The sequence below is a fragment of the Lepidochelys kempii genome, chromosome 1 (assembly GCF_965140285.1).
Source record: "Lepidochelys kempii isolate rLepKem1 chromosome 1, rLepKem1.hap1, whole genome shotgun sequence".
Taxonomy (NCBI): Eukaryota; Metazoa; Chordata; order Testudines; family Cheloniidae; genus Lepidochelys; species Lepidochelys kempii.
The window spans coordinates 96,656,002-96,683,844 of record NC_136380.1 but is presented as its reverse complement, the minus strand read 5'-3'; the positions used below and the strand labels follow the sequence as shown (position 1 = coordinate 96,683,844).

At 41.7% G+C, this 27,843-nt stretch overlaps 1 protein-coding gene across 1 annotated transcript in view; it reads right to left on the bottom strand.

The window, feature by feature from the left end:
- Window positions 1-3,137: 3,137 nt before the first annotated feature.
- Window positions 3,138-27,843, bottom strand: part of GPC6 (glypican 6) — a 1,111,975-nt gene continuing 1,087,269 nt past the window's right edge. The window contains exons 8-10 of the mRNA XM_073347752.2: window positions 21,467-21,603; window positions 9,807-9,982; window positions 3,138-4,441 (exon numbers count right to left, since the gene is read on the bottom strand). Of these exons, the coding sequence (XP_073203853.1) occupies window positions 4,239-4,441; window positions 9,807-9,982; window positions 21,467-21,603 (516 nt within the window). The 3' untranslated portion in view covers window positions 3,138-4,238. The remainder of the gene's footprint in view (window positions 4,442-9,806; window positions 9,983-21,466; window positions 21,604-27,843) is intronic.

The following is a 27,843-nucleotide window of genomic DNA, read 5'->3' as shown; positions in this document are numbered from 1 at the left end:
ATTGTCTTTGTTTGTGTACAGCCATGTACTCAGCCAAATCATTGGTTGGTCACCCTCAGCTGATCACTGGAGTGTGGCACCTTGTACCTATGCTAAAATAAACCTTTGGATCTGAACTCTGAAATTAGCAGTGTTTTTTGTCTACTACAGCAAGCAGTGATTGTCTCATTTACTAGGGTCCTAAAAGTAACCCCGGGGCCTGGTTGGTGGACCTAAAAACCTCCTTTATAGTAGGTTCCCCCATTCCTCCAGTTTAAGATGAAATCACAATCCACTATTCCCCAACTTCCTCCTACTCAACTGCTGCGCCCCCCTGCATCTCCCCGACAACCTCTATGATACAGCGATGAGTTGTCAATACAAAAATCTGCAGCATTCTGACAAGGTGGGGACAGGGTAAAATAAATGGAATTAATACCAAAATAAAAAATACAGCATGCTGACTGCGCTATTCATTACCATATATAATTCATTCAAATCCTCCATTTATAAACTGTAAACAAAGCTGCACAGAACTTCAGGATTATGTGACACTAGAGGGCTGTGTAATCCAGAGATTTTGCCTCAGACTCTGGGTCCAGACTTCTAAAAAGTTTATTAGTGTCATTTATTCTCTCTTACTTTAACAATCATAAACAGAAGAGTATTATTTCAGTTGTGGCACACAAAAAACCACCAAAATACCTATTAGGAGTAAAGGGGCTGTAAGTAGAGGCACATTAAATGATCTAGATTCTTGCATTTATAAACACCACTATCTGTTATATTTCTTAATTCCCGATTTCACGTGTTCTGTTCTTTTAATAGCTCCTTTAAATCTCAGCAAAATGTGATTTGTGAGAGAAACATTCAAGCTAGGGAGTCTCCAACAGCTATGTGCTTGACCTCTCATACAGAGGGATCTCCATGTTCTGACATTACCTCACTTTTAAAAAAATAGTAGGAAAACAGATAAAATACTACGGGGAAAATTCACTCCTGGCATAACTCTAATGAAGCCAATTAAGTTAAACTAAAGATGAATTTGGTTCAGCAGAGCAGATCTTCTGCCAACTTCCACTCCTTTTGCTCTCTGCAAATTGAGCTGACACCTCCTGCAAGTCCCCTGCTGAGGATTCTGCTGGTGTGGGAAGATTCACCAGCAGGCATAGCTGGTCCCTATGTCTCCCTCCCTGCCAAAAAGACGTACTGAGGTGGGTGGAGGTGTGTGTTGGATCAAGACAGTGGGATAGGTGGCAAGAGCATGCGGGCTCCAGCTATGTGCTTCAGCCAGCAGGCTGCCCTAACCAGCACCAGAGCTAGTGCAGAGAATCAGGGAACCACAAGAGGCTTGTTTGCAAGCTACCCCAACTCTGCTTTACCCAGCAGAAGCTGGATGCAGCAGTGATAGTGCCTCAGTGTAGCTGGGTTGATTTCATTACATAAGCTTCTTGACAGAGCGTAATCGGGTGAAATTGACATAATTTACTGCAGGATAAATGCTGAATTGTAAAAATCAAATTGAATCCCTCATGTTCTGAAAGACGACATGTGAAGTGCAGCAGTGCAAGTAGGGGCCAGAAGATGTGTAGAATGAGAAGGCTGAGGACTAGGGGAGATTTTCAGAGAAATCTCCCTCATGTTCCACTGTATGTAGAAATCAATGAAAAAATCCAGAGGAAAGAACTTCTTAGTGTAGGGCTTACTGGGGTCAAGCAAATCTGCTGCATGGGTTGGCTTTAACTGATACGAACTGTGTCTACACTAGAGGCCTTACAGCGGCATCGATGCAGCTGCACCACTGTAAGGTCTCCTGTGTAGCTGCTCTGTGATGATGGGAGAGAGCTCTCCTACCGGCATAAGTAAACCACCCCCAGTGAACGGCAGTAGCTATGTTGATGGGAGAGCGTATCCCAATGGCACAGCGATTCTGTCCATGTAACTTATGTCAGTCAGGGGCATGTTTTTTTTACACCTCGACCAACAAAAGTTTTACCGACAAAAGTGCTAGTGTAGACATTGAGTTAATGAAGAAATTTAACTTTAGCCACTAAGTGTTCTAAAGTGAAACATGAAGATGACGGGAAACACTGCCCAGATCTATCTATGCAATGTATGACATGAACACAGACCCTGGCTATAAAACTGATGGTTTCTCCGCAAAGCATGTGATACTGAATTGGGCCAGCAATGCTGAATTTTATCAACTTTTAAATAAACAACAACAACAAACAAAAAATGGAATACAGGGTCTTGAAAACTGACATTTTGTTTTTCTTATTAGACAATATATTGATAGTAGTTTGTAAATATATATATATTGGTAAAAGTGTTTAAATATACTTTATCCTATTATGCTGTGTGTTTACTACTTTAATTTAATGGCTAAATTGATAGCTAATTATAATTTGATAAGAAAACGAAATTGGAACATATACGATTTACATGTTCAACATCTTAACTGTAATGTGGCTGGCTTACTTTAAAGTGGTTTCATATTTTGTCCTTAACAACTCTAGAATCATTATAAGAACCAGGAAGTATATTTGTAGCAAATCATTTCAATACCTCTGAGAATTTTCACAGAAGCCCTTTGTTTCTTGTTGCGGGGGGAAGGAAGGGTTTGATGTCTGCCTACTTGCTGACACTCATTTACCCACGCTTTAAAATAGCCTCTACACTCAGGTCATGCAATCTAATGCAAACCAGAGCCATATCCATGAGCCGTATCCATGTGGGCAATGATTATTAAAGTGGCATATTCTTGAAGCATTTGAGAGTACAATTGCCATCACAAAACAAGTCACACTGCTCTGTGCATTTCTATAGGCATTTCACACAAACTCACATGTCCACGTGAAAGCACACACACAAAAGGGGTTCTCACCCCCTTGCAACTTTTTAAGAAACGGACACTGGATATGTAAAAAGGTTGTCTTCTTTGATTCTTGTGCTCACCAGTCATTAAAGAGTTCCTTTCCAGAGCAGCACAAAAAAAGAAGAGCTGGTTGACAAAACATTTTTTTCCTTACAAAGATGTGTCAACCCTGAGCTTGTAATTAAGAAGTTAAAATCTGTGATCTCTATATATTTATATATATAAAAATAGATGATCATACTAAGACTAAAAAAGTGAAAGAAATCTCCATGTCAGTACTATATTTTTTTGTCTTGACTTTTTGTAGCACAGTACCCCTTGTGATACAGAAACTAATGAATGCAAAGGATGTAGTTATGTGTGAAACTCACGTATGGATCCAATCACTCTTAGCAGTCCATTAAAGTATTGTCAGGTTGGTGGGATAATGAACACAGTAGCAGAAAATTCTAATCAATGTCAAACCTGTGGCAAAAGGAAAGAGATTCTATCACAAGATATTATTTTCTGTCCAAACCCTTGAGGGAAGATTTGTTTAGCATCACCACAATTGTTGATGGGACGCAAGGTGGAAATCTGTGCCAATTATGTAATGATCAGTACTGAAAGAAGCTAGAGAAATAGTGCATCTACTCAAATTTTTACTGGGCATCAAGATTTAAATCATAAGCAACTGTAACATGATATTCTGAGCTTAGTGGTGTTACTATAATACTAAAAGACAAGCTTCTTTTTTCAGCCTCCTGTACCTTCATACCAATCTGATGATGTTGGCAGATGGAGTGCAAGATATTCACCATTGAAACATACTCTTATTGTTGTGTTAGAAAAAAAATCAAACTTCTTTGCAATAGTAATGATCATTTTGATGACCTGAATCACTGGACAGAAGCCCCTAGAGGAGGCCTGGCTGTCTGTGAAGAACTTTTGTCTTTTTGTTCCCCCCCCTTTTTTTTTTGTATTTTTGTTTTGTTTTTCTTGAAAATGCAGCAGCCTTGAGTTTGGCCTGATTTAGAAGGAAATTTGTTTTCTTTGTTTCTTTCTCTTTTTTTTCTTGTTAAGGAAAACATCACACCGAAAGATCCTTTTTACTTCTGCAGCATAATGCAGCTCAGAAAGTCTCCAGTAATAAAGATCTGAGAAAGAATTTTCTCAAGAGTGGACATTGTCTTCACAGATATCTTGAAAGAAACAGGAAGCAGTTCAGTCTGGCACCTGGTACTCTTTGGGAAAACAAAAAGGGAAGCAGGCTGTAGTACTGCTCTCTTCTCATAGAAAACTGTAAGTATTTGTGGCATGGTCCATTGTCCAAGAGTGTAAGAAAAGGAGCAAGTTGGCTGTTTTCGTAGCTAAAACACAGTCTCTCTGACCAGAACCAGGATTATCTCCACTGTCTCTGCAGTACAAGGATGATGCACATGATGAACAACGTAAACAGTGAATGGCTAGATTGGATTGCTGAAGAGTCTACTTCTCTCCTGTCTGAGTCAACAGGTGGTGCTTCCGTGGTGATGAAGTCAAACTCTGTAGGACAGATATCATCAGTGCAACCACTTCCACTTCCTGAGCCACTGGTTTCATCACCTAGCACAGGGAGGTAAGAAAAACAACATAAGAACATAGAAGTCAACCATTCATTCCTCAGATCCATTATTCTGACTTTCAGAGAAGTAGCCAACCCCTGATGTCTCAGAGGAAGGTGGAAAAGCCCACGACATACTTGGTGAATTGTGCAGTGCGCCAAGACTCCAATTCAGCAAATTTCTTTAGCCTGTGTTTAAATCCATCTCTATTCTGCAAAGCAGTCACTAAAAGTCACTGGAGTTTAAGCAAGTACTTAAGCTCTTGATGAATAGGGATGGGCTTAAGCATGTTCTTAACGTGATGACATGTATGCCCTAAAGCATAATGTATGTTGGTAACCAAAAGGTAACATAGGAAACAAGTATCATTGGAAAGCTTTAGAGTGCAGGCTGCACAGGGCAGAGACTGTGACTTTCTCTATGTTATCAACAGCACAGAGAACATGTTTGCTCAATAAATAATACTGTTATAATACAGTAGTAACCTTGCACATACACAGAAAAGGAGGTTCTCTTCTCTCTCTCGTACATCAGTGTAAAACAAGAGTAACTCTTTTGAAGTCAGTGGAGTAACACTAGTGCAGGTAAGAGACGAAACAAGAACTTTAGCTTTTCTCGCTCAACCCTCAGGCTTTCCGTTTAAGGTTGCTGAACTATGGCACATCTGGATTCTTGAATATATTAATTAGGAATCAAACTGCAATTTGGACCACTTCAATTTATTATGACTGTTTGCAATGATTCCTCTGTTTCATAAACTCATACCTTCTAAATGGGACAGTATCTAAGAGAGGCTTCCATTAATGTCAATTTGCTAGCATGCAACCAACAAGACAACATATCAAATAAAATATTTAAAAAGTAAATAAAAAAATTGGAAGATCAGAAATTACTTGACCTTGTATCATTCCATTATATGACATTAGTCACTATAGTACATTTAGTTATACTAATTTTATACAGGACATTGTGGTAACTCAGTAAAGAAGCATTGGTCTCTTAAACTTTTTCTGTACATGGATTGTAGCTCTCTAGCAGACCTAGCCTACAATTACAGTGACAATAGTACTACTAGCCAGCATGTTGATTGTCCTTAGCACACCTAATGGCTATTTGCATGATATTTTTTTCATGCATACTATCCTATCTCTAGTGAATCTTTTGTGTACATGTGAGCATAATGCTCATTGTTTTCTGACTCTAGAATACTGGAAGTTCTTCATCAAAAATTTGGGGAGGGATACATGATTTTATGTTATGAGATAGCTGGTTATTATTTATGAAGCACCAGCATGCTCAGGACTTTACAAACAAGCATGAAGACAATGTCCCTACTCTGAAGAATTTACAGTTGAAATGATTAAAAGTACACCTTTCATTTTATTCCTACGTTTAGGATTTTTTTAACACTTCACTCCCTTCCATTCACTTTCTTTTGTAAGATAACAATGCTTTGTTCTCTCTGTTGCATCTGCCCAGATCTTCTTATTGCATCACATCCAGATGTGTATTTGTCTCTGAAGTGAATCTGGCTTCTTTCCTGATATTTCCAAACCTTTCCTTCACCTGGTCAGCAGTGGCCAAGGCAGTTCATTGTAAAGAACTAGAGTTTAAATTTTTGATTAAGCAAAATGAGACTAAGGACGTTCATGGCTGAAGTTCCGCTGTATCAGATACTTAGACTTTGCGTACACGACAGAGTTTTTTCGACAAAAGTTATGCCGCTTTAATTAACATGCTGTTGCATGTCTACACTATGTCGGCAGAGTGCATCCAACTCAGAGCCATCCCTTGGGTAGGGCAAATCAGGGTGACTGCCCTAGGGCCTGCGCTTTGGGGGGCCCTGTGCTTCGATAAAATTGGGACTGTCCCAATATTTAGCCCTCTGTCTCGCGTCCCGACCGATGTACGATTGGGACGCCATTTGTCCCAATATTCAGGTGAGGAGGTAGGTGGGGAGGTGAGGCCGGCGGGTGAGTGGGGTGAGGAGGCGAATGGGGAGGTGAGTGGCAGGTAGGCAGGCAGGAGGGGGGTGAGGAGGCAGGCATGTCAGCGGACGGTGAGGAGGAGAGCAGTGGCCGGTCAGGTGGGGGAGAGGGATGAGGAGGCAAGCGGCGGCCGGGCAGACGGCAAGTAGAGTTGCAGGAAGGCTGATTTGTCCCAGGCCCCACACCCCCCAGGGATGGCCCTGTCCGCACTAGCAATTCTTGCATCAACACAGAGAGCAGTTGCACATTGTGGGTCCCACTGTGCAACTGGTTGCAGGGTGCTTTGGGACGGGTTTGCAATGCCTCATGGGGCAGGTACAGCGTCACATCATGCAGATTTCTCAGTTGCATTGTTCCATGGACATCCTTCTAGATTGCTGGCGACTTTTCAATGGAAGTGTATGTGGGGGGTGGTTGGAGGGGGAGAGTGTGTGGCAGGGAGCGTGTGTGTGTGTGAGAGAGAGACAGAAACAGTGTGCGTTGGGGAAGTGTGTGAGAGATTGGGGGAGTGTATATGTGAGAGAGACAGAGTGTGTGTTGGGGAAGGGTACGTGTTGGGGGAGCGTGCGTCGGCATGCTGTCTCTTGAAGTTCAGACAGCGGCATGAGGGCAAGGGGACACCTCCACGCATGAGCCCCCAACTGCACAGCACAGCAGTCTCTCTCCCCCACCCCCCACAGCAGCAGCCCACTCTGCCTGCCGGCTGATTCCACATTAATGGTTCTGTGATTCCCTCTGAGTTCTCCCACAGCCTCCTCAGCTACCAGGAGCGGCATCCTCAGGGGCTCTATGAGCTCTCCATGCTGAGGGATGTCAAAGCTTCCCGGAGCTTTGAAAAGGGAGGGGTGTGTGCCTGCAGGGCAACCGAGTTCAAATCAGTGAGCAGAGCGGTCACGGTGGGCATTGTGGGATACTGGGGGAGGCCGGTTATGTCGACATAACGGACAGTAGCACCTACACTGGTGCATTGGTGCTTTAACTTTGCTGCAAAAGGCTTTATGCCTCTCGTCGAGGGGGCTTCATTTTGTCGGCAAAACAGCAGAGTTCTTCTCCCGAAAGTAGCTTTGTTGTGTGTACACCTCTACTGTTTTGTTGGCAAAAGCTGCCTTTTGCCGACAAAACTGTGTCGTGTAGACAAGGCCCTAGTGTAACACTAGATAGAGAGTATAGGCAGTGGAAGAGGCAGTTTTCATGAGAGGCTTCAGACAGGAATTGGGGTACAATGATAACCTCAAAAAAGTGACTAGAAGGTACACCAATCCCTGTCTGAAACTTCAAAGAGCATGAAACAATGGGTCTGAGAGGTGGGAAATGCTCCAGTCATCTCACTCAGAGCCCTTTGCCCTATGACTTGTGCAGCCATGGAATTAGGCATTTTTCTAAAATGTCACAAAATTCAGCATTTTTGCTGTAGAATTCATTATTTTGTTGTAACCAGGCACCTGGCAATTTTCTCTCTCCCTGCCCTGCTGGGACCTGCCTACAACTGTTTCCTATTTTGCATTTTACCCACAGAGAGTAATCAGTTGGATTACAGTATAATGCTCAAATAAATCTGTTAGTCTTTAAGGTGCCATCGGACTCCTTGTTGTTTTTGTGGAAACAGACGAACACGGCTATCCCCTGATACTTGGATTACAGTGTGTGTTCTGGCACTGTTCTACAGAGCCAGGCTGGAGACAGGTTGATGAGCTAGAGCTGGTGTACAATTTACACCCAGAAAACAGGTGAGCAAGCTATGCAACTAGGTGGTTTAGTCCCTCGGCCCGCACCACTTCCTGTAGCCCCCATTGGCTTGGAGTGGCGAACCACGGTCAGTGAGAGCTGCGATTGGCCGAACCTGCGGACACGGCAGGTAAACAAACCGGTCTGGCGCGCCAGGGGCTTTCCCTGCACAAGCGGTGGACCGGCTTTGAGAACCACTGGTTTAGAGAATAGAGCAAACACTGAGGCTCAAGGATTTTGAGAAGATAAACTGCTGAAACTGACTATAAGTTGCCACCTTAGTCCTGTATGCATTTGGGTGCGGGAGGCAAGAATGGAGAAACAACAAATGAACACTGCAGCAGACTGTGGTCCGACTGTGCCACAGAGTACATGGGCATTTTTTAAACAAGGTGCTTACGGAAGCAGTGATAGACTCAGGCAGTTGCAGTGGTGGAAAGCTGGGGAGATGAATTGAAGCAGGAGGAAGGAGAGAGGCAAATATAATGCTACATCTTAAGAACAAAACAAAACAAAATTCCCCAAACATGTAATAGCTATAATAAGACATAAGCCTAGCTCCTCCCTGATTGGTTTACTTGTACATTTTATCTCTTTCCCCCACCCTCCATACTTTGTCCTCTTCTCAGATTATATGATCTTCATTTTATGGGAATGTGCTTGCAAAGGCTGTAGTGCATTTTGGTTGCTACCATAATCTAAATAACAACCTGCAATAATAACGACTAATAGCACAAACCCAGATCTGTTTAAAAAAATACTGCATGAGTCTGATCTTGAAAAGTATATACTGAAACCTTCTTATGAGGACCATAGAACCATATATGATTTTTCCTTGAAGACTTTTACTAAAGTGAAGATCGCGGAGTACACTGTATTCTCTGATTGAGAACTTGAATGTGGAACTTGAGTTCTAGTCAGTAAATGGTCAACCTTGAGAGACGGAATGATATCACTGAAGCAATTTTAGGATTTGTTTACGTGGGAAAGTTTCACCAGATGAACGAATTAATTAAATGGGTGCAAAGCTCCATGCGGACACTTACTGTAGTTTAACAGACAATTTTGACTTAGCTCCCAATCTACTTAAATTAAATTGAAAAAAACCATTTAAAACGACATAAGCGTGTCCACACTGTGGCATGCACCAGTTTAACTAAATCAGTGTGAGGCCTGGCCTATGCTTAAAATTGAGGTTGGCATAACTATAGTGCTCAGGGGTGAAAAATCTATACCCCGAACCCTGTAGCTACGTTGACCTAACCCCCAGTGTAGACACAGCTAGAATGCTTCCGTTGACCTAGCTACTGTCACTCAAGTAGATGGTGTTCCCATAGCACTGGAAAAGCTTTTTCCATTGCTATAGACTGGATTGGCACTATGAGGTTATGCCGGCATAGCTACAGTGATATAGCCGTGCCTCCATAGTCCCCATAGTACAGACATGGCCTAAATTCACACCTTAGGCTAAGCTGTTTTATGTAGGCAAACCCTTACATGGCTTCACTTTTCCAACCCAGGACCATCTGGAATAAGGTATACTTAGCAGATTACTATAACTAAGGAGAGTTATTAGAATTTATAATGGCCCCAATGTGGTGGGTTTATGAATTTGTTTGGACGATATGTTTGTTTGCAAAATCAGTTGCTTACTTGTATCTTGGAAGTTCACATCATTTCCATTGTATGCATTCTTCAGTTTGTTAGTCATGACTCTTAGGGCCATGATTTGTTGCCGTATGAAGGTGTCAGGCCTTGTGATGTCCACATCTACTTCGGGATTGTTGATCTGGTTGGTCAGCCCATCATTCATAATCTCAGGCAGGTATCTAGACAGCAAAATGAACAATTGGCTCAGTATATAATGTTTTATGGAAATGCGGACCATAGTGCAAATTCTATACTAAGCAATTTGACAGTATTAACTGTCTTTAACATTTCTTATAAAAATATTTAGAAAACTACTTTGTCAGTTTTACAGAGTCTAACAGCTACTGTTCTTTTTGAAGAGCTTCGACATATGGAAACAAAGAAGAGTTAACATCATCTGACTGGTTAACTCTGCGCACTATCAGCAAGTGCTCTTACCTCTGAAAACCACAGTTGAGATTTACTAGTATAGTGTAAAACTCTAAATGGCCAGATCCTCGCTGATGAAAACTAGGTTCCATTGACGTCAAAGGAGCTACATTATTTAGCCCAATATTATCTAGCTGATTATCTAGCCCAATATTCCTTTGTACTTTTTTTATTTTTATCCATCTTGTTATGTAAAAATAGTTTCTATCGCATATAGATCATTTGCAATGACAACTTTGGTCAGCTGTTGAAAGAGACATGTTATTAATCTTTTCCTCTAAACCCTTTTCTCCGACCTCCTTTCTTAATCATTGTGGGCAACCCCAATATCTTGCCCATCACATAGGCCTGTAAGCTGGGCATCATCTTCAATTCAGACCTCTTTCTAGGTCCTTGCCTCTAAGCTATGTCTAAATTTTGCCAATTCGTTCTGCTTAGTATCTCTAAGATAACATCTGTCCTATCCATCCATGCAGCTAAAACTCAACATCATCTCATGTTTCAATTACTGCAACACCCTTTTCTCTGGCTTTGACAAATGGAATCTTGCACCACTCACATTCATTCAGAATGCAGCTGCAAAGACCGTTGTCCTAGCCTGTCTCTTTGACCAGTCACCCCTCTCTTTGCACGCGTCCCTCCATGGGTTCTTCCTTCTCTATCATATCAAACATAAGCTACAGGTCTTCACTTTCAAGGCCCTTCATGCCCCATCCCAATCAAGATGTTGACTCCCACTTCTAATCAGCCCACACATGCTAGGCTCCATTGCCCATTTGTTACATTTTTATGCTTTCCCTCATGCTTCTCCCCATGCTTGGGAAGAGCTTTCAGAACATAGTCACAAAACCATGTTGTTCTCCTCCTTCAAATGTTTCCTTAAAACTCTCCTTTGCTGTGATGTCAAAAAAAAAACTTGATAACAATTAGACTGCTGGTACTATGATCCCACTACCTGTCAAACTTACCAATATTGCCTCATTGTGTTCTTGTATGCCCCTGGCTGTTTCTTGTCTTATACTTAGATTGTAAGCTCTTTAGGGCAGGACCTGTGTTTGTGCAGCATCTAGCAAATAATCCATGACGAGGGCTCCTAGGCACTATGGTAATACAAATTATTATTATTGTTATTATTGTTATTGTTATTATTAATAATAATAACAATACTAATAATTTGTATTACAACAACAACAACAATAATATATAATAGCTGTTGTTTAATTTGGAGATATATCTGAACACTAAGGACCTGACTTCAGTTCTCTAATGGACTGACAAACTCCCATAAGAGATAAGGACCTGTCACTTCCAGAACTAAATGCAAAACTAATTTCTTCAGTTCAGCTGCTTGTTCTATCTTTGACACAAACATAAACAAACAAACAAATTAATATCTTATAAATGAACCCAGAAATTTCTCCTAAGGCTGAGAAGGAAAGAGTTAAAATAGAAAAAACAATAATCATCTTTCTTTCTCTGTAGTAGGTGCTCAGATTCTACAGTGGTGTAGGACCAATAGACAGAAAGAGGCTGTAAGACAATAAGATTCTTTCCCCAGGAGAAACAACCAGTTACTAGCTAACAGTGATTTTAAGTCTAAGTATTTATTTTGAATACTCTGCATCAGAATTCCCGTTCATGACTGATGATTGTTCTGCTAATTATCTGATTCAATCCATGAGAAGCAGTGTTTGGCTATGAAATATGATGCATCAAATTGCAATGACTGATTTATGTTTGACTTCTTGTCTTATTGTGTAATAAAAGTAGAACCTAGTTTATGTGATATACTGAGTCCTGAATAAGTTTTCTATATGGAAAGCATATGAGTTATTTTGGAAGTTTAATGTAATAAGAGTTTTCTGGTAATTCTTTATTTAGGATGAATAACAAGTTTCAAATTCTGTAAATGGATCTGTGTGGCGGACCCTGGACCCACCCAGAGATCAGCTGACTTCAAGGGGATGTCAAGTGGGCCTAGTTGTGCTCTTTCACCCTAATTCATTTTAAAATCACCTGTAGAATCAGATTCACTCCAGGAACAGCCATGACATTCACAAAATGTTGGTTTGCTCTGCTATGATTGCTAGGACTTGAAAAGAGTCAAATGAATTACACACACACACACACACACACACACACACACACACACACACACACTTAAAAACTGTATTTGCCATAAGAAGGATGAACTTTCAAACAAAAGTGTTAAAGATATGAAATCAACAACTTTATTGAATTGGCTCTCCAAGATAAGACTTTATTCCAAAGGATGAAATATAGTGGCTACTGTATGATACACTTTCAGTTTCAGAATGGGTTAGGTTTAATGATTCAGTGCCTAATTTTCAAGTTTGGGAGCCCAAAATTTGGCATCTAAATCTATCTTTAAGTGCCTAAATCAGATTTGAGGTGACTAAAATTATTATTTAGGTGTCTTCATGCAGATTTAGTTGCTACACTTTAAGCACATACATCTTTAGTATTGCGCTGTCAAGCCACAGTTAGCAAAGAACTTAAGCATTTGTTAAATTTAAGCACACTTTAAGAAAGCCCATTGACTTCAAAGCATTTAAAGTTAGGTACATGCCTAAGTACCTCGCTGGATCAGGGCCTCAGTATTTACAGCACGTGAATGAAGTATTTAGATAATTGTTATCAAAGTGGCTCACCTGTTTTCTCAAAGGAAAGTCTCTTTTGAATGTAAAAAGCTAAACATTGCTACCCTTTCTTTAGACCAGGGATATAGAAGTTCAAAGTCGAAGGTGTTTTTCGAGTGACATCTTCCCCCTGAATGACAGCCAAGCACATGTTCTTACAAAAGCATTTTGATGTGTATGTGGTAGGGTTAAGTCACCCAAAATTGGAAGCAGTGGCAGGAGACCATTTTTGACAGAAAATTGGCTGCAGGGTGGGCAAAGTTGTTCAAACACAGCTGCTTATGTTGCAGTTCTGAAAGTGGAGCTACCCCTTTGGGTATTAAGCTTTGCTGCTGCTCTTGCGGTTAACCATCCCTTTTGGTGCATGGTAATAATAACAACGATTCTAAATAAAAATGGAATGGGAGAGGCTAGCCTGGATCTGTGTCCGATTATTTCTGTCACCTCTTTGACAGATGAGAAGCTGGACATTACTGTTTATTTTCGATTTGTTTCTTGCTCAGATACAGCAGTAGTTTAGTGCCGTTTACATTTTCTAAAATCTTAACCCATTTCTTCATTCCTCTTCAGCCTTTCCATACTTCTCACTTGCCTCAGCAGGCATGGCAAAAATGCTTTTTGGCACCTGTTATGCAAGTCCCACAAAGCTTGTTTAAAGTCCATTTTTTTTTCCAATATGCAGCTGATGTTCCAAAGTATTTTCTTTCTTTTCAAGACTAAAAATGGCTGATAATTCTTTTCAGATTGCTTACATAAACAAACCACAGTGGCCACTGAACAAAAATGGATGGGTTTTCCATTTCATGAATGACATCTGACTTAAAGGGCAGTGTCCTCCATCTTCTGCTGCTGCAGCAGCTGTTTACTTAACACTGGGAAATTCCACTCAGTAAGTGCTGTAGCTTTCATTGGTGTCTCGTCTTGTGAGGAAGACAAAACAAATGCAGCAGGGAGGTTCACTCAAGCTAGGATAATGGCAGACAAGCTTACCCGGCCTGCTAAGATAAAAAGGCACTTACAATTGGCTCACTTGGCCAAACAGACAACCCCATCTGTCTCTTTTCAATCATAGGGCAATCCCCAAAGGGACTGGTTAGTGTGTGTGTATGTGTGTGTAAAGGAAAAACAGCAGCAGCTGTGCTTAGGTGGGATATAAGGGAACACAGGGACTGGAAGGGAATGGTCCATCTGTCAAGAGCCTGGAAGGGGAGCCCCAGCAAAATTAGATTGGAAATCATACATTTATTAATAGAAACATTTTGTTTAGTTGCTGAGAGCTGGGCTTAATGCATTTTCTCCAATGGTGCTGAACATAGATGTCCACAATTAAGTGCATGTAAGCAGTGTCAGGATGAGCTCCACCCTGACATCTGGTGGTGAGGTGTGGCAAGTTGTGGAAAAGAACTTCAGGGGCCGATCTCATTTGCATAGGCACACCCACCACGCCTAGAATGAGACCATAGCTGCCCAAATGGTCACTTTGGCTGCTGTGGGATCCCCAGTGTCTCTGTTATTGGGGCAGGAAGAATAAATTGTTATTACCCTGATTATGGGAACTGTGCTTGGAACTGTACGTGGCCTTTTGTTATGATGGAGGGATTCACCATCAACTAAGTAGCACTCGCTAGGCAAGGGTCATGGGTTCCAAAACTGTGTGAATAGAGAGAGGCTGTGGATAAGTATTAATACTTGGTGGCATGGGCCCCTTGGTGAGGGCCTTACATGCTAATTGCACTTCCTCCTCTCTCCACTGTGGAATATCAGAGCTAATTTTGATTTCATTAGAAGTCTAGTTATAGGCTGCTGAGCTCACTTTGGGCTGACAGTGCACCAGCACTGTGGCTCCCCTACTACAAGCTGAATTCACCTAAGAGCTGAAATCACTGAGTGTTGTGTTAAGTAGTGGGGGAGCCTGAAGATATATTGTGGAGCAGTTTGCGGGACGGCTGGTGAAGCAGTTCGACGTGGAGCAGTGTGTGGATGGCAGGAGCTGCTTGTGGGCCATGGAGCTGAGCGAAGGAGTTCGTGGGGCGGCTGGCGGAGCGGAGCGCAGCTGAGCGAAGGAGTTCGTGGGGCGGCTGGTGGAGCGGAGTGCAGCTGAGCGAAGGAGTTTGTGGGGCGGCTGGTGGAGCAGAGCGCCGCTATGGAACTATGGGGCGGTCAGCTTCAGATCACGTAAGGTGCCTCTTACCCCCGTCCCATTTCCACCCAGGTTGGGAGGTAAAGCTCCGCAGATAAACTTTCGAACTCTGGGGCTGCCCTGACCAGGGACAGAGACTTTTGGGGCATTGGACTTTTGGGACTTTGGGTGATTTGGGGTTGCTGGACTCAAGAACCAAAGGGAAAAGGGCATGCCCCAATTTGCCTGGGGTGGGTTTTTTTTTGCTCATGGGTTGTGTTATGAATCCTGTTGGTGGTGTTTCCCCAACATAACACCACATTGTTTCTCTCTGTTATTAAAAGGCTTTTGCTACACTCAGACTATGTGCTTGTGAGAGGGGAAGTATTGCCTCTTGGAGGCGCCCAGCGGGGGTGGTATATATTTGTCCCAGGTCACTGGGTGGGGGCTCTAGCTGGTTTTGCATTGTGTTATTGGAATGGAACCCCTAGATACTGAACCCGGCCCTTGTTGCTGCCAACTCTGACGGGCAGAAGGGTTACATGCAGCTGAAACAAAGCTGTTGTTAGAAATGGGCCATTTTCTTAGTATAGACAATGCTCTAGTGCCTCACTTCCTCCACCCAACACAGAGAGAGCCCGAACTCTATTGGACCAGGCAGCATGTGCTTCCTCAGCTAAACTGGGTTCTGCAGGCGAAGGGAAGAGATGGGTGCGGCTGGCTGTAACTTCAGCATTGTACCATGGCATTTTGCTTGTCATGGTATTTGGGTATCTTAGTTTATTTCAAGGGCTAATAATTGGGATTTGGTATAACTGAATACTAACGCCTGAGACTTCTACAAATTCCATCTTATCTTTCATAACAGTCATCTGGGTGAGCAGATCACCAAGTGTCATTAAGACCTCACGTGCATAGAGGATAACATTGTTACCCAAGTCTCTTGAATTTATACCCAAGATACTTTTTAAAAACAAACAAACAAACAACATTTGTGTTCAAATTTTCATGACCATGAATATGAGATGTGATGGGGCAGCCTGCTCGGTACTTCTCAGAAGGGACTAGGTTTGACGTAGCTATCATTAACTTTGATTCTGGCTATAAGGTTTTTTTAGAAATGGGATTCCATCCATCTCATAAATGTTCCCAGTTCCATACCATCCAACTCCCACCTCCTCTGCCCCAATATTTACATTTGACCTTATCAAACAAATGCTTTTTCTGTGTCAAGGGTCATCATCATAACAAGTGCACCCTTCCAGAAAGTCAAATGGATCATTCCTGTAACTCTGCATGTTATCTGCTAATTGGTGGCCTTGGATTAACCCCATCTGGTCTCACAGCAGTAGAGACATATCAGTGGATTTTAATAACTACAAGTGACCTTGGTGTTCTGCCTCTTTCAAAAGAAGGAATAGCTTCCATTTTCTATAACCTCAGTTTTATAACATACATTTTCTGGTATATGCAATGTTAGAAGGTGGATGTGTTGAATGAAACACAAGAGCCAATATCTATTTTGCAATTCTACAACTCTGTTTTCTTTGACCAGCAGCACCTAAGACACTGTTTTTTAAAAAATATTTTGTCTTTTGTTATATTTCCCTGTTCATTGCCTAGGTATCGCAGTACCTGGAGTGGCTCACAACTAAGAGTGCCAAACTCAGGTCAGACTGTTAGGCTACACTACGAGGCTTTTAGCGACATGGCTGTGCTCTCCTGCGGACAAAAACTTCCACCCTCCACAAGTGGCAGTGACTTTGTTGGCAGGAGAGTGCTCCTGCCGACAAAGCACTGTTCGCAGTGTCGCTTTTTCATCGGGCAAACTTTTATCATTCCGGGTGTGTTTTTTTTAACACCCCTGAATGATACAAGTTTTGCTGACAAAGTGCCAGTGTAGACAAACCCTTAGAAATCAGAAATCAGGGCAGCCACCGCATTGCGTACTTAAGCAAAAAACTGACATCCACTGAGCAAAACTATGCTACAATCAAGGAAAATGCTATGCAACTATCTGGGCAGTTAAGCAGCTTAAACCCTGTTCATATAACAAAAAGTTCACTTTAGTAAGTGACCCTGCCCCACTCGCATGGCTACACTGAGCTCAAGGAACTCTAGATTACTTCTTCGAAGTCTAGCCCTTCAAGCATACGACGTTGACATAATTCATATCAAGGGGAAAGGAAATATTGTTGCAGATACTTTATCGAGAATAGGGAATCCTTAAGATCTATTCAGAAGTGTCAGTGACACCCCTTTCATACATCAGCCTTTCATGCATCGGCGAGTGTGTGTGTGGGGGCCTCTAGGGAGGGGGTGAAGAGGTGCAAACAGCAGGTGGGGGGGCCCCTCAGGGGAGGGAGTGTAATGGCACAAGCAGCGGGCGGGGGACCTTAGGGGAGGGGGACGAGCAGGAGCAGGGCCTGGGGCAGAGTGGAGGTGGAGCATAGGTGGGAGGAGGCCAAGCAGAGGTGGGTCTCAGGGTGGATCATGGGACGGGCCATGGTCCGGGCGCTGGTGCCCCCTGTGCTTCTAGGGAGCTTCCTCTGCCCATGCCCTGAGAAGAGAGTCTAAGTGACTAGAGAGTCTAAGTGAAGAGAGTCTAACTGACTAGCAGACTATTACACTAGGGAATAGGCTACATGACCCAACTGTTTTTTTCCATCTTTAACTTCTGTGATTCACTCTGGAATTCAAAATCCATGCCTATACCTACCATGAGGGAAAAGGGAGGCCTAACACTAGCATGGGAGCCAAGGCAGAGAATAGGCAAGCATATGAATACAAAGAAATCCAATCCTTTATTTACTAACAGGCCAGCTTCTGCTGCCCTTATTCATGCTGACTCGTACTTTATTGTAGATACTAGTCATCATGAGTAAGGGTACATTTTATGCTACAATAAAGAGGAATGACCTTGCTCTCTAGGGCATTGCCAAATTTCACATATCCTGTTAATTGCATTTCACTGACACTTGGAGTAATAGTTTCTCTTTTGTTCCAAGTGCAAGCCTTCCCATGATGTAAATATCGCAGAAGGAAGGCTGCAAGAGAATTGCTCCTTTGTAAACTCAAAAGAAAACCTACCCATTTTGGATGGACCAAATCCTGAAAATTTAGGACAATATCAAGCCCTTATCTGTAGAGGTGCCTGGGGAAAAAGGGAGCTGAGTGGTAGTGGCCAGGCATGTAGCGGGACAGTTACCCCACTCTTGAGAGAAAAGGCCAGGCTGACTGGGGAAGCAGCCACAGCTGGGGCCATGCCCCAATCAGGCCACAGCTGGCCCTATAAAAGGGCTGTGAGGCAGGAGCTGAGTCAGTCTCTCTCTAGGGGTGGGGAGAGAAGGACCTGGCTGCCTGGGAGCAGGGTACTGGAGGTAGAGAAGTGCTGGGGAGTGGCAAGGGGAGCTGCAGCCTGGCAACTCACCAGGCTGCAGGCCTTGTTCAAGACCTAAAGAGAGATAATAGGCTGCAGGTCCAACCCCTGTCTTGCCAGTGATGAGTGGTTTACAGACTGCAGTCTGCCCCAGTGAATGGGGGATAGATGATGACTGGCAGTAGCCACTGAGGCAAGGTGGGGATAGAGGGTTGGGGGTTCCCCTGGGAGAGGAGACCCAAAGTGTGGGGGCACTGCCAGGGGGCAGCACCCCAAGGTAAAGGGGCACTGGGGTCTGGGAGGGACATGGGGCCAGTGTCAGGTGAGACACTGGCCAGGAGGAGGTGCGCCATATGCTGGAGAGCTAATTCCTGACATGACCAGCAGGAGGTGCTGCACCTGTGAGTCTTTGCTTCGCTACAAGGCACGTAGGACAAAAGACTAGAATTGCTCAAGGAAACCAAGAATGATTTTAGCAGGCATGCTTTAGGGCTCTTTTCAATAGGAGCAGCATGCAGTCTTTATTAATGTGTGCTTCATGGAGCAACACACACTAGCTAGCTTCCTTTTGACAGCAGAGCACACCTGCATGGGGTTGTAACTTATGAAGAACTGCTACAATAATAGCGATTGTGGAGGAAGGTGATTTCAAATTTTACTCTCACACGGTCCTTTTAAGATGAACCTAGTAATACATGACATGGCTACAGCACCACTGCATGTAGTTATATATAAACGTTCCTGATATTGTTCTGTTAGCTGCCATTTACCTCCCTCACAGGCTTCAGGGGGAATGGGGATGGGGTCTAACAGCTAAGCATAAAGAAAAAATACTCCTGGCTTTGGAGAGTAGATTTATACCAGTTCTTATCAAATCGCGGTCCATGGACAACCCACAGTTTGCAGAGCCCTTTGGGCTTGTCTGCAAAATGAAACTTTTGACAATTAAGCAGTAGGGGATTAAGACATTGGGAGGGGAGGTGGGTCCATGAGGGAATCTTTCTCTTAGAAAGTATCTTGCACAATGGAGAAGCTGACATACGCTGACTTATGACCTATTAATTTTTTTCATAGTTGCATCTTAGGCTATGTCTACATTAGGACTTTGGTTGCTAAAACTTTTGTTGGTTGGGGTGGTTCTTTTCATATCCCTGACCAACATAAGTTTCACCAGCAAAAGCGCCAGTGTGGAGAGCGCTATGTTGGGAGGAGAGTGTCTCCCACTGTCACAGCTACCGCTGCTCAGTGAGGGTGGCTTCGTTATGGCGATGGGAGAGCTCTCTCCCACCAGCATAGAGTGGCTACACAGGATACCTTACAGCTGCAGCAGTACAGCCATGCCTAAGTTTCATAGTGTAGACATAGCTTCAGACAAAAGACATCCTGTTCAGTTCAAATTTGAACTGGTTTGTTGCTGTTTCTGTGGCTGTCTAATTTTCATCCACTAGCTTGTTTCCACAAATAGGTAATGGTTAACAAATCTACAAGGTGTGCTAGAAATTGTATCACAGCAGTACGGAACTGCATTCATTGGGCACTCAGGACTAGAACTGTGCAAAGGACTGAATTTTTGGTTTGCCAGCAGTTTAAAAAAATCAAAGAAAAAATAACTTCAGGTCAACCTGACCAAAATTTGTCACAATTTTTTTCTTTCATGTATGAAATACGTTGTTCAACCCAAAACAAAGTGTTTTGTTTCTATTTCAGGCATCTTTAAACATTTTAAAATATAAAAAGCAAAGGTAATTTGGAAATGAAGGACGAGATTCACCAGGAGACTTAAGTGCCATTCACAAAATCGAGGAGGAGCAGATAGTGCTGCCACCCCTTTACAGCCGATAGCTTTGAAACAACAACTTGAACTAAAGTTCCCCCATCCCAGCTGAGTGCCCCAACTACTCAGCTTTTGAAATGGGCATCTGTCAACTCTCCTGTTGAAGCCATTCCACTCTGTATAATTAATTAAATAGTCATTGGATCAGAGCATGAGTGACTCTCTAGCCTGCTGGTTAGGGCTCTCACGGGTGGGTGTTCCAGTTCCAGTGAAAAACCACCACAGTTTGGGTCTAGGGTTTATCATTCTTCCTCACCTAAATCCCCTAAGAATTTAGCTTTAAAAAAATCAAAATGTTTCAATTTGGAAAGGTAAAAAAATAAAAACCTTTTCTTCCTGACCAAAACAATTTGCCAAAATCAACACAAATTCATGAAATGTTTTGGTCAACCTGAATCTGTATTTTTAGGTGAAAGTTTTGGCCAGAATATTTTGCCTAGCCCTACTCAGAACCCATAGCTCTTCCCTTCACCCCAGCAGCACTCATAGGTGTTGCTAAACCAAACTGTAACCTTCCCTCAATATGCTCCCTGATCCAACCTGTCCATCACTTTCTCAACAATGTCTAGACACATCTGTTTCCCACTTGCTGACTCAATCTGTGAATTTAGCAATCTTCCAGCAACAGTCCTGCCACAAAGTAGTGACCCAACCTGACTTCAAAGTTGAAAAATTGCTGAAATATGACAGCAGATGCCTAAAGCCACAGTTCCACAATGATGCGGTGTAAGGTCAAGCCTTCCATATGAGGCAACTAGGAAGGTTACATTTATTATATCCAGGCTATTTTTCAGTTTTACTCAACCAATAACCAAAAGGATCGCCAATAAATAGTAAAATAGAGCTGAAATTCCAATATCTGCTATATCCTAAGAGAAGATCCCAAGTGTAAATTGCTTCACTGTTTGTCGGTCACTACACAGGGACACTAACAAGTGCTAACGGGCTCTTTGAGATCTCAGAATAAACAATCCACCTGGAATCTAACTGATGAATAGTCTCCATGTTCAAATCCTGACACAATGTGCGCATTCACAATAACTCACACTCTAGATTTAATGGCACCTTGATGGTAAGTGCTCCTAGCTACTAGCTTTCCTTGGCAATTACTTGTTCTGCCCTATTTCCATTTCATCGCTGTAAGTGGTTTTATAAACAAGCCTTAGAACACATAACCAGCTAACCATTCCAAGGCCAGATGTGGAATTAGTATGCTACTATTTGGGGAGGAGTCTTCCTCACCTAGCTTTGGTATGGCCATTCCAGCAGTCCTCTTCATTTGACATGCCAGCTGTCACTCTTTCATCCTTGCAGATAGTATATGGTAAAGCTGACCAGAACTTTTTTGAAAGCTTCAGTTTTTCTTTAATGTCTGTTACCTGATCAAGAGACAAGAGGCATACTTGGTTAAAGAGGACATCCATACTCAGTCATTTTTAAGAAAAGAGTGTTTAATTCCATACTACTTGATGGTAGAGGTTAAGAAGATCAATGGTACTAAAAGTCAAATTCCTGTACTTCCGAGCAAGGCACATTGCATTTGGGTTGAGTAAGCACGAATAATCCAAGACACCTTTAACTCACTCTTCTTCAAGACAGATGTTTTTAAACAGAGAGAACATTTTGTTCTTCCCTATTCTCCTTTTTGACTGAAGGGTTCTAAATTTCATCCTCCCAAGCATCAATCTGCATGGTATTCTAATAAATGCCAATTCAATAAAACAGTGTTTCATCAGATACAATGTCTCACCCATTGATCTACTTGGTTTTTGTAAATTGTCTAAATAATTATATTTAATTCTACATGTCTAGCTTCTAATAACTGTTGAACTGGTAGTGAACATATGCAAAGTACCCAAAAGCTGTGAGTAAAATGCAATAGATTTGGATGTCTGAGGCTGAAAAGATTATATATGTGTGTACGCATGTATCCATCTATATAACTAGAGTCAGATAGATATTTATATGTAGGCCTCAACTTCAAGAACTGATAGGACAGATTTAGAACACGTTGCTGAAGTTGCAAGCTCGCTCCTGTGCAAGAGATTGCACCAGTTGGTATAAGCCAGAAAACTAGTGCAAACTTGCTTTCAACATGTATTTGATGAATGCTCAGACTAAAATGTTATCAGTTTTTGTTTTGCATTTGGTTTACAAGAGCAGAATCTATAAATGTAGCTAAAGGGTAGGTTACAAAAGATTAATGATATCATTGGGCCTGCAATGGCTGTTCTTATGGAAACAGATACATTTTATATGAAATGTAATAGGATTATGGGGAACTTGTTGAATAGCTTTCAAAGGAAATCACTGAGTTTTATTCTTTAAAAAACAAGAAATAAAAGCTCTCTGTTATTCCATTCAGTTTTAAGATAGGCTTTTCAGTGGTTAAGGTACAAGATTGTAGTTGGCTATTTATCTCTTTTCTCTTTTGTTTTGAAGACAGTGTAGCTCTCTGAACAAATGCCCCACATTGCTGTGTAATGCTGAAACTGTGAAATGTCACATTATACTGCAGGTGATAGAAACATCTGAGAATATTGCATCTGAAGTACTGTACACATTTTCAACGGTAACTGAATAACCAAGATTCTAAATAAGTAGAAAAGTATTTTGCTGCATGACTTGTTGACAATGCAATGACAGAGATCTATATAAATCTACTCCAACCCTAGTTGTTTAGTTTTAGTATCACACACTGCAGCAGCATGTGCAAGCCTTTTAGCTCTCAACTGGGGAGCCCTTTCAAGCCAAAAATTTACACACCAGATTATCGACACTGGACAAACCCTCAGCGACTTTGTAAATGGTGTTGAGTTAAATCAACACTGTACACTACAGAATATTATATTGATTTCTCCTGGTCCTTGCTGGACCTTTTGGGTCCCTTGGAGCAGAGGGCCTGAGAAGTGACCGGACAGGAATTCCTCCCACTCCTGTTTGTCTGGGATTGAGGGACAAAAACTGAGATTTACTAGTGACTCAAAAGGAAAAGGAGTACTTGTGGCACCTTAGAGACTAACAAATTTATTTGAGCATAAGCTTTCGTGAGCTACAGCTCACTTCACTGGATGCAACTCAGCTACTCAAGGCAAGCAGCTCTGTTAACCCCCAGCTGCTCCCATACCAAGGTGTAAATTCCACAGTGCAGTAGCTTGGATAAATTCTATACAACACTGTCTGGTTTGAAATGGGGGGAAAATAGGCTGCAGAAAGCAGTAACTATTCCAATAAACTCCAGGAGTTTAAATGCAATGGGAGAACATTTCTAATCTAATGGCTGTGACTAACTCTTTATTTAGGCTCACTGTGATGCCTGGTGTGCAGTTATTTACAGAAGTATTGCCACTGACGACATCAACAGTGAGCACGAACTCTCAGGAGGAGTGACTTATCTGAGGAATTCTGGTTCTGACCCCTGAAACTTAGATCTTGATACCCATATGAAAAAGAAGATGGCTGGTAATTTAGGACTGTACACTTTTTTTTAATTTTGAGTCACAATAGAGTAAATGTCCTTTGGAAGGGGCTTTTCTTTCATTCACCCCTTTCTGAAAGGCTTCCCTTCTGCTGTGCTAATCCTGAGCTTCCATCTAATTCTTAGTAAATTCTCACAGTATGATAAGGGATTTTAATGGAAGTCCCATGGCTCAAACCCTGGAGAAGGTTTTCAGAATATCCCTGTAAAAATGAACATGAGGGGTCCAGCTCCATTGTTGTTTTTGCTGTTGTTGTACATGTACTCTCTGGGCGTGCACTGCTTTATACTGCAGAGGAATGATGGATTATTAAACTTTATAATCATGGAGATTTTTCTGCACTACAAAAACAGACAAGACAAAGTAACAAGAGCCTGCATATAGCACTTTGCAAACATTAACTAATTATTCCTCACTGCTTTTCTCTGAAGTATTATTTTCTCTGAAGTATTGTAGATGGGGGAAATGACAGAGAAATTTACAGAGAAATGACAGAGAAATTTAAAGCACAATCCTAGTTCTTATATAGCACTTTTTTCTATAGCTCTCAAAGCACTTTACAAAGGAAGTCCATATCGTTACCCCCATTTTACACACAGGTAAACTGAGGCATGGTGACTTGTCCAAAGTTGCATCAGTTGCCAAACCAAGAACAGAACCCAGGACTCCTAAACCCCAGTTCAGAGTATGACCCACTATACCACACCAGCTACCAAGGGTAACACTTGCCACACCAGGAACCTGTGCTCTCCAATAACGTAGTCTCTTTCCTATCAGATACTTAAAAGAGGTGATATTGTAGTGCTGTAATCCCCATGGAATGGCAAATGTTTTGTTTCTAATGGTCCCTACTGCAGATACAATTTCTTAAAACTCAGATTATGTAAAGCTACACTCTAAAAATAAACATTTAAATTGTATTAGAATGGGGAGTGTGGTAATGAATATTTTCACTTGCTGGCTATGTCCTTCTCTAGCCCACTTTACTCTGACATTGCAGAGTGTTGAATAAGGGCATTGACACAACTCATCAAATCTTTTATTCTTTCATACCACTTTCCTGGAACTTCTGCTCATCTTTTTGAAGCATGGTAGCTATAGCTGGACTTGACAAGCTCAGCTGCCCAGCTGTTCTTCCCCCATGAAGCTAACCTTGACTTTGGATTTTCTGGAAGTACAGTGCCATTTCTGTTAGCCATTAGTGAAGGAGGAAATGGTGATACAAGCTACTTGAGGTTCCCTTTAAGAGACGGAGCGGAGGATGATGGTCATGTTTATTACAGGAGTGGGTGGGTGAAATTTTGTGGCTCACAAAGTACAGCAGGGTCAAACTAGATGATTGTGATGGTCCTTGCTGGCCTTAAAGTCTATGAATCTGTGTTCAGTCACATGGTGTGAAAGCTGAGTGGATCAGAGATATATTTTAAATGTAAGTCAAGTAGCCTTAAAATACTGCACAGAATTAGGGAGACATAATTCTATGGAATTCATAACATTTTCCTGTGGGTTTCGGGTGACTTTAGTTGTGAGGTCATCCCAACCACATCAACAGAGAGTCTCCTGTTAGTCGCCACAGTTATGTGTTCTCCACAATAAAGCTTTTGAATATCAACAGCATTCTAAAAAAATACATATCAGATGTACAGTACCCCTAAGATGAGATAAAAGCCATTAAGGATTCAGCTAATATTTCTCACTTGTGGCTTATGAAGTCAGACTACTGTAGCCCACTTAGCGAGCTGTGGCTTTTTAAATTATTCCTTGGTATTTATTATTCTGTGTGCTTTTCATCTGAATTCAGGATTATCTTTCAAGCTCCGTTAGACTTTTATGAAAACATTTAAACAAAAGGCCTATGTAATTTTGATATTTTATATCGTCCGCTTCCACTCTTTCTAGCAGGGATTGGCATTCAAATATCTTTGAATGGAATTAATCTGATTCTTGCTTGTCAGACTCCAACATCTATTTTGAACAATTCATCCAAACATTATTTTGAAAGTGTTTATTTGAGTTGCAGCAGCTGTCTGTCATAAGAAAAGGGACTTACAAATTGCCACCCACAAAAAAGTTAGATTTCTGGTTCATTAGTGCATGTATATTTGGTGATAGGTTTGAAAATTGTACAAGGTTAGCCTGGCCCACCTATGTAATTGTTAACAGAAAGAGTTACTGTGTGAGTGAGAGATTTTAAATGTTTGAGCATTAATTTAATTCAAGGGGATCTTAAGTACTGAGAGGAAGGATTGACTTGTGATTAAAGGTATTGGCTTGGGACTCAGGAGATCTTGGGTCATTTCCTAGCTTTGCCAAAGACTTCCTATGTTACCTTGGGCAAGTCACTTAGGTACTATGGCAGATACTTGGGCATGTGTTTTATTCCATCCCTGTTCAGCAAAGCATCTGCTTAACTTTAAGCATGTTAGTCCCCTTGAAGTTCAAAGCATAAACTGAGGTAAGACACTACCATTCTCATTTTTCAACTTACCTTGTACACAAGATTACAAAGCAGTCAAGTATCAGGCCCTTAAATCTATAGGGAACACAATCCCAGAATGATTAGCTCCATCATAGAAAAACACCTGCTAACTCCAACTATTCAGAACAGATAATTTGGGTTAATTAAGAAATGTAACACAAGAATAATAAAGGCCTGAAAACAAAATGATGGCATTTCATTAATATGGGAGACCCAGGAGAAATTTACCCAACTATTTTTGAATTGTATAGTCACAGTTAGGAATTAACCACACAATCATCTGCTTTGGGTAACAGTCTGTTGAACATCATACAGGTCGTAACATGAGCAAGACTCAGGGATTGTTTTAAGAAGAAATGTTTCCTAGTACTCTTCCTCTCTGACATTTTTTGTGCCACCTTTTTATGGTTATTCTGCAAATTTCTAATGTTTTTGTATTTTAAATTTAAGTGGGAAGCTAAGTTTGCCTTTCGGTTGAAATACTCTCCCAAGTGAGGCCCAGAGAGTCTAAAGCAGTGATACTCAGACTGCGGGTCATGAGTCACAAGTGGCTCTTTATGTGTCTTCTGAGGCTCATTGCAGTACATGATATTAAAACATGGTGTGATTTAATTATTAACCAATCAGGATGCTTTTACTATGTTAACTAATTTAGTTATCAACTTTCAATAAATTTATTTGCTGTGAGAATTATATAGGCTAAATATTTCCTTTGTTATACCGTTTAAATATGACTATATAGATAGTACTATAGTAAATGAAACAATGAATTCACACTACTGTGGCTCTTTTGGGTATTGTTGATCACTAACTTGCCTCCTGAGCTACTGAGGTCTGAGTATCACTGGCCTACATCCAAAATCCAGGGTTGGCTTTTATCCCTCTCAGCTCTGTGGGCAAACCTCTCACTAGTCACCAAGAGTTGTAGTGTCAGCAAGAGTAACTCTCTCACAGCTTTTTGGGCAAAATTCTGCACTTAAGTAAATAAAATGGTCAGAAAATGTTTTAAGTGGGTATGCTCCATAAAGTATGGTAGTGTAATTTGCACCCATTTGGGACCATGCCAATTGACACCAGCTGCAGAGCTGACCTTTGGTTGTCACTGGGTGTGCAGAACAAATGTAACTTACATGCTGAGGAGGTAAAAGGGGAGATATAGCAACAAAACCAATTAAGAGGAAGGTGTAAGAGAAAGCAAGTGGCATTGCCACCAAATGTCAGTTTGGTGCAAGTTACCATACTTGCGGCTCTTGCATGCAACATTTAACTCACACCACCAATTTAGGTCACTTTGGAGTTTTGGTTCTTATTATTTCTGGGTGAGAGATCACACAACCTTCTCCTCAGTACTAGTCAGACCAACACACTTAGACTTGTTCTCTCTCTCTCATACACACATAACATGCTTGCAATGATGCAGAGGTAATATAATAATGGGTATCTTGAGACTAGATTTATGTACATAAAGCCTGACTATTTAAGTCATGTATTGCGTAGTGAACTGCACATCCTATGTTGGTTAAATGGTAAGGGAGAAGGAATGCGCAGATCATTGTGATTTGATTTTTACTGTGTCATATAAGCCGAACACTGTCCATGAATTTCATACATTGATTTGGATTTATGGTCATTGGAGATTTAATTTGAAAGCATTCTGAAAC